A 14080-nucleotide genomic window follows, 5' to 3' on the forward strand; every position below is an offset into this window, starting at 1 on the left:
TTTCAGGTACAGCCTGCTGTTGTTGCTCATCACTCGCTAACAACAAACACAGGTGATACTGGTTATATGTCTGGTGAACCGAGTTTAGGACCTGAATCATTACCTGCTTCTACATTAAAATCCACTAAATCCTCTAATATTAATGTTGTTGAAAGATCTCACAGTTCATTAGTTGCTTCTGCCATTGATGTTAACAAATCTGATTTGAATATAGACAGTACCAGTACAAATTCAGATTCATTGATAACATATGGAGTTTACTCTGATAGTAAGTCGGGGGAAGATGAATCTGTAAATGAAACAAAAGAAGTTGTACAAGAACAGTACAAGTCACAATGTTCTGATGAACAGAATGTCCTTGAACAATGCTTAAGACAATATGAAAAGTTTTATGTTAAATTTGTTTATGGAACTCGATTAAAAGTTGGTGAAACTAAAAGTATATCAGTATTATTAGAATCATTAAAAATAAAATCTTCACAAGTAAGTTCTGAAGAAAAGGCTAAACAATTAGAAAATTTATTAAGGGCTGTATTAGAAGATAGTGTTGGTGGTACTTCTATTGATAAGAAACTTGCTGATGGAGCTAGCACTATATCAATACGTCGAGCTATTGGTAATGCTGGTACAGAATGGACTGATGCAATGAAAGTGGCTTCCAGATTACTTGTGGAATTATCTACTTTACAGACTTTCTTCCAATCCCCTTCTTCTGTTTCTTCAGTTTTGGATGCAGATTCTGCTGGTAATTATAACCTGTTAATTTATATAAACTTAAAAAAAACAAAATATACTGACAGACCACTGTATCTGTTTAACTGAATTTATTTCTTTGAGTTATTTTTCTAAAATTGTATGCATTTCTGGTTTTGTAATTGAATTTTTTAGGGGTGTATGAGAAGTTATAAGTATGAGAGGTTTCATTTGCAATTTACTACAAGTTGAATTAATTTTTTGATTTCAAACATAAATTAACATAGTTAATTAAATTATTAAAAGAAAGATTTATGATAAATCAAGGTTTAGATTAGTACTGTATTTTAATGAGATTCAGCCTCTTATAGCACATGCGCATGCGTGTGCACATATGCATTCACTCGCGCATACTGATACACACACAGTAAAATGTCTCTAATACTGTCTTATCTAATTCAGAATTTGCAATAATACAAACTTCTTAAAAAAATAATTTTTAGGGAGTATTTCACAAGTTTTATTGACTAAACTTGGATATACAAGACTACACTTAAGTTACACTCGTACATATCATCCTTATTCATCCTCTGAAGTAATACTTGATGGTGATTCCCAGAGGCTAAAGAGGAAAAAGGATTGGAATGTTAAACCGACCGGGTTGGCCCAGTGGTTAAACTCATCGCAAATCAGCTGATTTTGAAGTCGAGTTCTGAAGTTCAATTCCTAGTGAAGGCAGAGTTATATTTATATGGCTTTGAATACTAGATTGTGGATACCAGTGTTCTTTGGTGGTTGGGTTTCAGTTAACCACACATCTTAGAAATGGTCAACCTGAGACTGTACAAGACTACACTTCATTTACATTCATACATATTATCCTCACTCATCCTCTGAAACAACCTTATGGAGGTTCCAGAGGCTAAACAGAAAAAAGAGGGATTAGAATGTTAAACACAGCTTGCCATCAATCTCGCTTAGACCAATTATTGTTTAGTTCAAATTTATTTCGGTTGTGCAGTGTATTGTTATTGGGTGTGTATCTTGTAAATGTTGTTTTACAATACTCTACAGTACTAAATTCATTTGTTGTATACAAGAAACATTTTTAATTGTTTGTACATAGTGTATTACTGTATTCTGTTTAGTAACTTTTTTAGGTTTTTATATTTTTTAATAAGCATTTTTTTAATAACCTTTTTAGATTATAATAGTTTTTAATCTTTATTTTATATTATCATTTAATTTGAGGAAAGTATAAAACTTTAACTTCAGAAGAAAAAATGAAGATTTTAATTAAAATCGACGCCAGTTCTATGCAAACTATTTTAAATAAATCTGATATAATTAAGTGTACTTTATATGACATAAAAAAAAGTAGAAAAATATTTCCGATTTCATTTAAAACAAAATAAACGTAATATTAGGGCTGTTAAAAGATAATGAAAGACTGCAGCAAAGTTCAGTAATGTTGACAATGTTCTTTACAAGTGGTTCAAGCAGTAACATTCCGTTGGGTTTCCAATTAGAGGTGTGGAGTTACAGGCAGTGGCAGAAAAATTTGCAAAGTAACTAGAGATTAATGATTTTGAAGCTAGTACAGGATGGCTTTTTAAATTTTGACAGAAGCATTCCATTTAGACCGAAAAATATTTGGAAAAAACTTAAGTGCTAATGTTAGTAGTATTGAACTGTTTCATGAAAAACCCAAAACAATAACAGGAGATGAAAAATTTATATGCCCAAATTTATAACAGTGATGAAACAAGTAGGAGATCAACTCCTCAGAACACACAAGTCTTTAGAATGTAAAGTTCCACACCAGGTCGAAAGGTAAAATAAAAAATTTCCACTCTGTTGTGTGCATATGCAGATGGATCTCAGTATCAGATTTGTTGTTGGAAAGTCTAATAAGCCAAGAGCAGTTAAGAATGTTATGGACAATCATACAGTTATTTACCAAGAAAACAAAACTGCATGGTTTACTTAGAAAATTTTCTCTGATTGGTTTTTTAATACATTGTTCCAGAGGTTTGAAAATTTCAACTAGAGGTCTTGAAAATTAAAGAAGAGGATTATAAAGGAGTGCTGATATTATACAATGCTCCAGCTCATTCCACTTATAATTTTCTAACTAGTAAAGATGGAAAAATAAAAAATTTGTATATGCCTCCCAGTGCAACTTCCCTCATCCAACCAGTGGATCAGCGAGTGATCCTCAGCTGCAAGCATCTTTACAGATGTAAAAAATTGAATGAATTCATGGTATTTTTTAATGGCGATGAAGAACTGAACAATATGAGTGAACAGACTCTTAAAAAAAATAATATAGTACAATATTAAAAGTGTTCTATATTACCGGGCAAACAGTTGGAATAAGATCTGTTATGTAACGTGTGAAAAAAGATTTTATGTAATAAAGAGCCAGAGATTCAACTGCAAGGTTTAGAAAATGAAAATTATAAATTTTTTTTTGAAGCTGCTGACATTGAAGATGTTGAGATGTAAGAGATTGAATGTAAGAGACGTTAGTGATATATAAAATGAGAAAAAAGAATTAAAAGACAGCAGTGGTAAGGAAGGAGATGGCAATGAAGATAATATTCCAAAGGCTACCTTTTCCAAGGTGCAAAAAATCTTGATGCCGGTATTAACTTTAGTGATGCTGAAACTAAATTTGAAAAATATTATCAAAGAGATGCGTCAAGAAGTTATTAAAAAGAATGCAATAGGTTAGCAAAACAGAGTAAAATTTCAAATCTTTTTACGCCTGTGACTTTAAATGGGAAGAATCAGGACCATCAACTTCAAGACAGCCATTATATTAATTACAAGATACAGTAATTATACTTGCTATTAAGATTTTTTATGCATTGAAGTTAAAAGATTTAAGTGAAGGTGGTTTTTTTGTGCTTTATTCATTTTTTCTATCGTATTTATGTTTATTCTTCTTTTTTGACCTTTTTAATGTAAAAAAATTTGTTAATACACTACTTATGTGTGATAATGAGTATAAAAAATGTGTTTGTGTTAGATTTTATAGTGCAAATTAAAAGGTGAAAAATGCTAGTAAAAATTTGCAGTTAGTTTAAAACTTCAGTTATACTCGCTGTAGGTGCTGTACACAATAAAAATATATTTTTGTTATTATTTATGTAGTTTTACAGAAACTTCATTCTTTACATTTTTTTTACCTCCGGGATCACCATTAGTTATTTGCTTCAGAGGATGAGATGAAGATTTATAACATGTGAAAATGCCATGCCTGACCAGGATTTGAACCCGGGACCTTCGGATGAAAGGCCAAAATGCTATCACTCATGCCATGAAGGCCGGCAACAGATATTTCATTCAAAAAAATATTCTATAATTCAAAATTTCCCTGAATGTGGACTAGGCTTTCCCCTTATATTCCAATTAGAGATGTTTCACTGTATATAATTTCATTGAGCCCACCAATTGAATTATATTTCCCAAAGCAGAGAGGTTAACTTTCAAAATGTTTACTAACCACTTTAATCATTACAAGAACCTTTCTTGTTTTATTTAGTTTTCAAGTAGTGAAAAAAATAAACTTACGTACAGTAAAGTAAGATAACTGAAACAAATATCTCTCATTCCAAGAAAGAGATTTGAGAACTAAACAAGTTGAGTTGTAGCAAATTACCCTTTATATATAGGAAGGAACAAATTGTTAAACAATTGGCAGTAGCTGTTCTGTTTGACTGTCTGTGTAGTAACTGCAGTGTTTGCTGGTCTTTTTTTTTAATTCTTTTTTCATTTATTTGTTAGTCATTTACATGAATTAATGTTGATAATTGTTTTCAGCAGGGATGCTTAAGCTACAGTACAATTATTATTTGTAGCATAGTTACATATATATATATGTGCAACAGCACTTTGTAGCAAAGAAAATAAAAAAAAAGAGTATTATTACATGAAGTATTATTTCATGATTTTTAAACCTGTAAATCAGATGTGCACTTTTTAATATTGTTGGTCCATAAAAATAAACAGAATGTTGTACCAGGTAAACAAATTAAACCCTCAGTTATATTGGGGTTTTTAATTTTGTTATATCTCTTGGATGAGGTTGATTTAAGACTAAAAAGAAAGAGTGAAAAGGACAGTTTTAGTTGCGCTCATGGTTGTTGATTGATTCCCTAATTTTCTGCTTGACAATGCCACAACAAAGATGGCAACTCCTGAACAGGAAGCCTTCTGTGTTTTGCAGTTTGCTAAATGTGAATCTGTAATTACAGTTCAGTGTGTGTTTCATAGAAAGTTTATTTGTGATTTTGCAAGTGACAAGATTTGTTGATAGCATAATCACTTTGTAATGACCTGGTGTCTGTGAAGGGAAGACTGATATGACGAAAAGTGTCTGAAAAGATTGTTGAACATGTTATGGTGTTTTTTTGCCGAGTCATAAAAGATCTGTTAAGAAGGCTAGCAGCACACTAGAAATGCTGGTGATGACAGTAGAGAATATTATAAGGAAATGTTTACATATGCATATCATTTCTTATTTGGATAAGCTACATATTTGGCTGCAACATGGTGCAGAGAATTTTTTTGGCAACAAGATTGTGGACCCCTCTACTGGCATAATTTTGGATGGGATTTGTTGAATGACTTTCCCAGCCATTGGGTTGGCTAGCATAGACCTATTGACAGAGCTTCTTTGCGATGGCCTCCAAGGTCACTTGATCATACTCAATTTTTTCCTTTGGGTTTTAAAAAGGATTTTGAGTATGTATCTCTACTACCTTTGATCTACTCAGTTTGAGACACAGGATTAAAGCAGCTGTCACTTCCATCATTCCAACGATGCTGGTTAAAGTTTATGACAAAATTTATTTGTTGGATGTGTGCTGCATTTTTTTCATTTTATTTGGGATATATTGCTGTAAATCCAAGAAAAAAATTTTTTTAAAATTAATTAACTTTAAAACCTTGTTTTTTTTTTGTACGTTCTGTATATTGCCAGATAATTGCCCTCAGTTGAAATGCAGTTGTCAATTGAAAATGAATATTGCTAATGTGCAAATCATAGAATTGAGTTGCCCTTGTAAATTTCTTCATCTTTCCAAGACTGTAATATCTGTAAAATGCTTGCCAAGTTAATTTTTTTATAAATCACAGATTAGCTTATAAATTTAATACTTAATAAATTACTTACAGTAATTTAAAGTAATAAATTATTTACTTTATGTATAAAAATAAATTTATGATATAAATATTAATTTTATTTAATTTATAATATGTATTATAAAGGGCTCAAAATTTGAACCAATTAGATAACATTCAGAATAACAAAATGTTATCAGTTTACAAACCTCTCATACTACAGATTATTATCAATATAAAAAAATATTAAAGTTGAAAAAGAAGGCTGTTTTATTAAAATATAAATTATAAAAGTTATACAGTGATGTCATATAGTGATTTATCATTTAAGAACAATTGTATAAGAGATTAAAATTTTTGTGAAGGGATGTTAATTATTCAGTTTGTCTCCAAAATTATTTCATTGATCTCTGCTCTGAAGGTACGTGTGTACTAATGAGAACTATTCATGAGAACTTTAAAACAGTACTATTAGTCTGATTAGGTGAACCCAGTGTTCACTCGACCAACCCCAATGTCATATAATAGTGAATGTAATCTGATCTCATGCTTGAATGAAAAAAAAAATAATTTATGAAATATATGAAAACTTATTATTTATGGTGTATTGAAAAATGTTCTTTCCATAATACCAGACTTAAAAATTGTCGTACAATAAATTAAAAACTATTGCAGAATAAAACAACCACATATGTCTGAAAAGTTCCCGAACCAAAGTTGTGTAGTCTGTACAAGTCGTGCAAACTACAACCAAGGAACATCTTGGACAACCAAGGAACTATGTAGTATGATGTCTGATGAGTGTGTGTAAAAAATGTCATCACATTTCATCACTCCAGTCTGGAATTGTATTCAGCCGTGTATGTTGTGTTTATGTGACCTTGTGTCAGCTCGTGACATGGAACAGAGAAGTGCAATAAAATTTTGTGTTCAACTTCAAAAATCTTTTGTTGAAACTTATTCTATGATATAGCAAGCATTCGGTGATGAAGCCGCATCTTGTACTACAAAATACACATGGTGGAAGCAGTTTAAAGATTTTTTTAGAGAGTCATTGAATGATGACAAACAAAGCGGAAGTCAACAGCTGTTCATGACAAAAACACTGCGAAAGTGCACATGCAACTGATCAAACTGTCCCAACTGGTCAAACCATGAATTCTAAATTCTATTTGAAAGTAATCAAACACCTTATGCGTTGCATTCGTCGAATCTGCCTCGAGTACCGGGATCTGGGCAGTTGGACTCTCTTGCACAACAATGGCCCAACTCATATGGTAACAACACGTTATTACACCGCAAATCAAATCTCCATTTTATCCTACCCGACTTGGCTCCAGCAGACTATTTTCTTGTCTTTTGAAAGACAGAAACTAGTCTTTCAAGTTGAAGATGAAAGGCTGCTTTTTCGACGACATTCCAGCCATCCAAAGGGCTTGCATTGAGCAGTTGAAGGCGATCCCACAAATTGATTTCTTCAGAGTGTTTGATTGGCGCTACAACAAGTGTATAACTAGAGAAGGGTTCTATGTAAGGGCTTATATAAGTAAATTTTTTAAAATTTGTTTATCTTTAACTCTGTGTTTTATTTGATTTAGTTTGGGAACTTTTCAGACATCCTGTGTATATAAATTAGAAGATCATTAATATTTCATGATAGGTTGTTTAATAGCAGTCATAGAAACTACTGAGTAATGAGAATGGTAAGGTTTAAATGCAAGGAATATCGACCATTTATTTTCACATTTGCCACTCAGTAAATAAGAGGAAATGTGGAAAAGTTCAAACATTAAGAATGAATTCTATTCTTTATGAAGGCAGAAACGCCTGATTTCTACATTTCACATTACAGAATTTTGTTGTTTTTTCATTTCTTAACAAATGTCATATCTGAATTAGTATTTTTTCCTTTTATTGATTCTGTGAGAATAGTGCTGATCCTTCATGTCCCGTGTGTCATTGCTGATTCACAACGCCGCCATATCTGTATACAACACTATAATCATTACATATAGTCACCGTATAATTAGTCTTGTAGTAATTATATAATCAAACATTTATATAATGTTACGTTTTCTCAGTTCTGTTAAAACCCTTGATTTTTTCATATGATCATGCTTTTATTCTTGTGTTGAAGTTTTGCGTTTCTGTTACTTATTTATTTACTCTAATGTTATTTAATGTTAATATATTGCAAATTTTTTAAGTTTACTGGAATGTGATTGTAGTGTATTCCTAGATTTGTGTTTGTATGACTTCAGTTTTACCAATATTTTGAGCGCAAAAAACCCTTAAGTTGTATGGAAGAATACATTTTAAATGCTTCCAAAAGTGAATTAACAGAGTTATCCAATGGAGTTGATTTCGTATATTTAATAAAAATGCTAGCAAAACTGGAAGTTGAGCTGCTTCAGTATACAAAGTGATTTGTGAATATTAATCTACTAATGAATTACAGTTTCCTAAGGAAACAAAACCCCACAGATCAATTGAAGAAAAAGTTGATGATTTTGATAAAAACTCAATTCGTAGAAAAATACATGAATTTTATTTTCAAAATGAACTGCCTACAATAGACAAAGTGTTACGAGTTGTAAATAACAATAATGATATACTAGATTTCCGAAGAACAACTTTTTATTAATTTTTAAAAGTATGAATTTTAAATATGAAAAACGGGACTGGGAAAATGCTTTAATTGATAGAGATGATATCATTATATGGCAAAGACATAACCTCACTGAAATAAAAAAAATTAGGCAAGAAGGCCGTAGAATATATTATTTATATGGATGAACCTTGGTTAGTAAAGGCCAAACGAAATTTAAAAAGATAAAGTGTGAATTCATAAAAAGTGCCTTTCTGTGTGGCTTATCAACCAGTATTAAGGCTCCATCGGGTAAAGGTAGGCGTCTTGTAATTACGCATATCGGCAGTGGTTAAAATCCAGACACTATCATTACAGTCTCTGGATTTTTGAATTTAACTCTACAGGAGACTATCATAACAAGATGAACATTTGAGAAATGGTTTAGAGATAGGTTACCTCTTCTGCAAGATAATTCGGTTTTTGTCTTAGACGATGCCCCTTATCATTCATGTAAAAAGGAAAAAATTACAGTAGTGTCTTGGAAAAAGAATGATATCAAAATGTGGCTTAGTTCAAAAGGAGTGAGTGATTTTTGAAGAGGATGAACTTAAGATCCAATTATTGGAAATGGTTTCATGTAAGCAATTTTATTGTGAATAAAATTGATGTGTTAGCAAGATCCAGTGTAGAACTGTGCTTTGATTACCTCCCTATCATTGTGAACTCAACCCAATTGAGTTAATGTGGGGACAAATCAAAAGTTACTTAGTGTCAGAAAATACTACTTTTAAAATATCAGATGTTAAAAGTGTATTCTCAAAAGCCATTGAAAAAACAGGTCGGCAGGAAAAGCTGTATAAAACATGTAACTGATGACAAAACAAAAATGAGCCTCTCATTGTATCTCTTAATACTGATAGCACTACAGATTTCTCACAATCGGATGACGAAAACTGAATTGAATTTATTATTTCTTTATTATCATAGAAATTTAATCTAAAATATTAGTGAACTTTTACTATTAGTGGACAATTGACATTTTCATAACTCTTAAAGCATTCAAGGAATCTATTTAACAATAAACAGTTTTAATAAATAAAATACTCATTAGGTTATTTGATGTGCCGAACAAGGTAAGAAATATTTATTGATCATTTAACATGTAATATATTTAAATTTAAAATATAATTATAATTTTGATAAAATATAATAGCCCATAGTTAGTGAATATTAATGTCACATAGTTTCCTTTATATGCATTAGGATTTACAGGAGATGCTTGTGAATCAGCAAGAAATATTTATTGATCATTTAACATGTAATATATTTAAATTTAAAATATAATTATAATTTTGATAAAATATAATAGCCCATAGTTAGTGAATATTAATGTCACATAGTTTCCTTTATATGCATTAGGATTTACAGGAGATGCTTGTGAATCAGCTGCCTGAACACTTAGAAGCGCAGTCTGTTTACTTGAGCTCAATAAGCTAACTGAATTAGGCTGATTTTGGCTTTTAAAAGATTTTGTTTGAAAATAATGTATATATAAATAATTATTAATATTGTTTGTCTTTTGGTATTTATTTTTTTGTCTGTTGTGTCTTTCCTGTTTTTTAATTTTTCTTTTCTTAATGAGCAGTCTGTGTTTTTGTTTTGATTACAGTTAGTGGAGATGGTTGCATAGATATTTTACCTGAATGGTTAAGAGTATTGATTGTTTGTGCATGTTGGTTAAGTAGTGCTGTGTCATTACAACTTATAGCAATAGCAACACTGTTAGACTTAGTCACTTTATGTCGAACTGCACAGTCTTTAGTGGCGAAGTCAAATGTTGATCACCAAGGTGTTACACCAGTTTTAATTCTTCCATTACTTACTCCAGCTCATCTTCGTTATATTGAACATCACACCAATGTGTTTCAGGTAATCATAAATGATAAGTTATTAGAATAAATATTTTAAAGCTATTTGCTTTTATATTTACATATTCCTTAATTTTAAAACTCCACTTTGTTTACTTTTATGGTGCTTTATGTAACAAATGTTTGTATTCTTTTGATTACAGTTTTCAAATCTATTATATAATTTTCCCCCAAAACAAATTAAAGATTGGCATTGTTAAATCTTTTGGGAGGTATGGAGAAATACAAATGCCTTTACAATTATACCTGACAGCATATTACGTGATACTATTATGCCTTTATAGTTTAACATGATTGTAGGATTTTTATTGTAGTGAACAATAGCGTGATTGAATTTTGTGATTAAATACAACAAAATTAATATCTTTCAATAAAACAAGGTGTTTTTTGTACTGAATCAGCTGATTAGTCAGTAAGTTAAATGGGGTTTAAATTAGTTATAGAAAAGGTAATTAATTATTTTTAAAAATTAAAATTAAAAAAAAGTTGAACATTCATTGTGTTCTTAAATTCAGTACCTTCCCGTAAAGATTAATTTTTCTACATTAAAAATTTTACAGTTATTTATAATTTTGATTAAAAATTGCAAATCACATAACTAACATAGTGATATTCTATAACCACATAATTATGATTGTATAATTGTCAGTTGGGTAAAGTTTGTTTTTGTGGTAAAATTATATGATAACTAGAATGGTTGATAGTAGTATAAATTCTTCCTCTGTTACTGACAGTGATATTAAGTACATCAATAGCCATTGCTAAGGTATACTTGTTCTCATGTGAAATTAGCAAGATTTGTGATTAATTAGAAACCAATTATTTACACGTGCTGTGGTTATCCAGTAGTAGGATGGTGTCAAACATTTCACCTGGTTTCTTTTGTAGAAACCAGAAAAAATGGATAAACAGAATTTTTTACTGAAATTTAAGAGAACATTTTTTTAATGTCAAAGTAATATGTGCAGTGGTTCTGTTAATTGGTCTTCTTATTTGAAGAGACTGGCCTTGTCTGTATAAGCACATTTATTAATGTTGTTTCAGTGTTTTCTGAAAAGTTAATAGAGATTTGAAAGAGTAATGAGAGAATTGTCCAAAAAGAACTCGTCCCATAACCATGGGTATATAATGAATACAATATTGTTACATTTGTACTGTTGAAGAATGTAGTGTCATTGTTATTGCCATAAAAATTATTATACATATTTTTTTATTACATTATACATATTTTTAATTATTATTGAATTAAATTAAATATAAAAAATTAAATTTAAGTTTATTATAATTAAATTATTATTGAATTTCAGTAGTTGTCCATTCAGTAGTGTCAACCTGTATTTAGGGTCCAACTGCCTACTTTTCAATCAGTAGCTAATTTGTTTATGCATCTGTATACATAGACAGTAGTTGCTTCACTGTTAGTAGATGTTTTCCAGTTGACGTGTCATTCAAATATTCCACGTCTTATATTCATGATATGTTAGAATTTATTCATGTGTGTAGAGTTTATTTTTTATTGAGTATATTTCAAGTAACTTGGTATTTTATTTTGTGGTTTTTGTTTTAAATTTCAGATATACGTATGTTTTTATATTATACAGAGTGATTCGTATAGTCTTACCGGCGCTTTTTAAGTTCATTCTACTACTGAAAATAATGAAAAAAAGTTATAAACATGGCTGTGAAAACGCTTTGTTAGTGAGTTTACAGCTAGTGAAAACTTTCATCCTGATTTCTGGAATCCTACTCTAGGAACTCAAATTAAGGGAGTAAAGTTGATGGTTTCTTATGGTTTTTGACCTGGCTAATTGAGTAAAACAAGTTTCAGACCTATATCTGAAGTGGTTTCCATAATATCCAATGTAAAACAAATATCTGTTACTCTAAAAACACATTTTTTTAAGTTTGTAATACAAAAACTTTGTTAAATGACTAATAAATATGTAAAATTTATTATCAAAACTTGTAGAAAATTTAATTTTGAGAAAATTGATGTAAAACAGCCCAACAAAAAACACTTAAAAATTCAAGAAATTTTATTTTATTACTAATACTTACAATATTAAACCAAGGGGTTTTTAAATGTATAAAGCATGTTTGCTTTCCTACAAATTGCAATGATATGAAAAATATTGCATTGAAGATAAAAATAAAAAGGTAAAATAAAAAAACCAGTACTAATGTTATTCAGACAATAAATTTATGTATCTTTCTTAAATTCGTGCGTGCGTGAATTGGTATATTACCAATTCACACACACATTTGTTATTAAACCTGTTGTTAAGCCTTTTGTTATTTATGGGTGAGGAATACACGAACATGGTATTATCTTGGGGATGATTGATGGAAATGCAACTGCTGCTGCTGCTGCAGAATATCAGACATTTTCCTAATCAGAGTTAGAAATCCTAAAACAATTAATAAAACATCCCATATGCTATGAAAAACAGCTACACTTCCCAGCATTAGTATTCAGTGTGACTGTTCTGCCCTTCATGATGCTGATATTGATGAAACCATTATAGAGGCTACTTGATGCAGTCCGGGTATTAGTACAAGACACCTTTTCTGGCAGTTTGAAGTTTCTCAGTCTGTGGTGTGGAGGACATGTGTCATAACAACAAACTGTATCCTTACCATAATCAACAAGTACAAAATCTTCAAAAAAAAGATTCTTCTCTTTATTTCCAATATTGCAACTGATTGAATATGAATTGTCGATTGCACATGTTCATTTTATCTACCTGACAAGGCTCAGTTTGTTTGGGACACATCAGTAACATATTTCGCAGTGAACATATTTGGGCAGAAGTCAATCCACACATGACAACGTGACAGTAGAATGTAATTTGCAACACTGATTTAGCATCAATGTGTGTGGCCTAGTTTACGATGAGCTAATTAGACCGTTCATTCTCTCAGGGCACCTAAATTCCAACATTCACTTGGAATTTCTTAAGGAACAATTGACTCTGCTATTATATGTTCCATTAGCATTAAGTGCCAGGTATACTTTCAGCATGATATGTACCTCCCTACTTCTCACATGCCATATTGGCATACTTAAATGAGCAATTTCTAGTGCTGGATTGGCCACGGCAGGTCATTCCTGGACACCAAGATCATCTGATCTTACTCTATTAGATTTTTGTATGTGGAGTTGGATGAAAATTATTGTGTGCAAGAGAAAAGTTTATATGCATGGAGACTTGGTTGCTTGTATTACAGATGCTGCTGTACAAATTAAGGAAAGTCGTGCAGAATTATGGAGAGCAATGCTAGCAGTCCGAAAGTGTATGGCCAAATGTATTGAATTGGAAGGAGAGATTTTTGAAAATTTACTGTAAACATTGTTAAATATCAGTTACATTTTTATTTTTTTAACAGTGTATCAATTGTATGTTAACTTCATTTTCTGTAGTTGATAACATTTAAAGTTTTCATATGGTAAGTGCAATAATAAAATCAGATTTCTTGAACTTCTACTTGTTTTTATTGGGCTATTTTGCATCAATTTTTTCAGAATTAAATTATTTAAAAACCTTGATAATAAATTTTACGCATTCATTAGCCATTTAACTAAGGTTTTATATTACAAATATAAAAAAGTGTGTTTTTAGATGACAGATTTTTCTGTTTTACATCTGATATTATGAATACTACGGGAGATATGGTTTTGGAAGCTGTTTTCTTTTCAATTTTTCTGGTCAAAAACCATAAGAAACCATCAAGTTTAACT

General features: G+C 30.6%; 1 protein-coding gene across 1 annotated transcript in view; it reads left to right on the forward strand.

The window, feature by feature from the left end:
- LOC142322288 (protein DOP1 homolog) overlaps positions 1–14080 on the forward strand; it is a 236467-nt gene that overhangs the window by 65745 nt on the left and 156642 nt on the right. Inside the window, exons 11-12 of the mRNA XM_075361200.1 lie at positions 7–745; positions 10083–10342. Coding sequence (XP_075217315.1) covers positions 7–745; positions 10083–10342 — 999 coding nt within the window. The remainder of the gene's footprint in view (positions 1–6; positions 746–10082; positions 10343–14080) is intronic.

This window comes from Lycorma delicatula, chromosome 3 (genome assembly GCF_047948215.1).
Source record: "Lycorma delicatula isolate Av1 chromosome 3, ASM4794821v1, whole genome shotgun sequence".
Taxonomy (NCBI): Eukaryota; Metazoa; Arthropoda; class Insecta; order Hemiptera; family Fulgoridae; genus Lycorma; species Lycorma delicatula.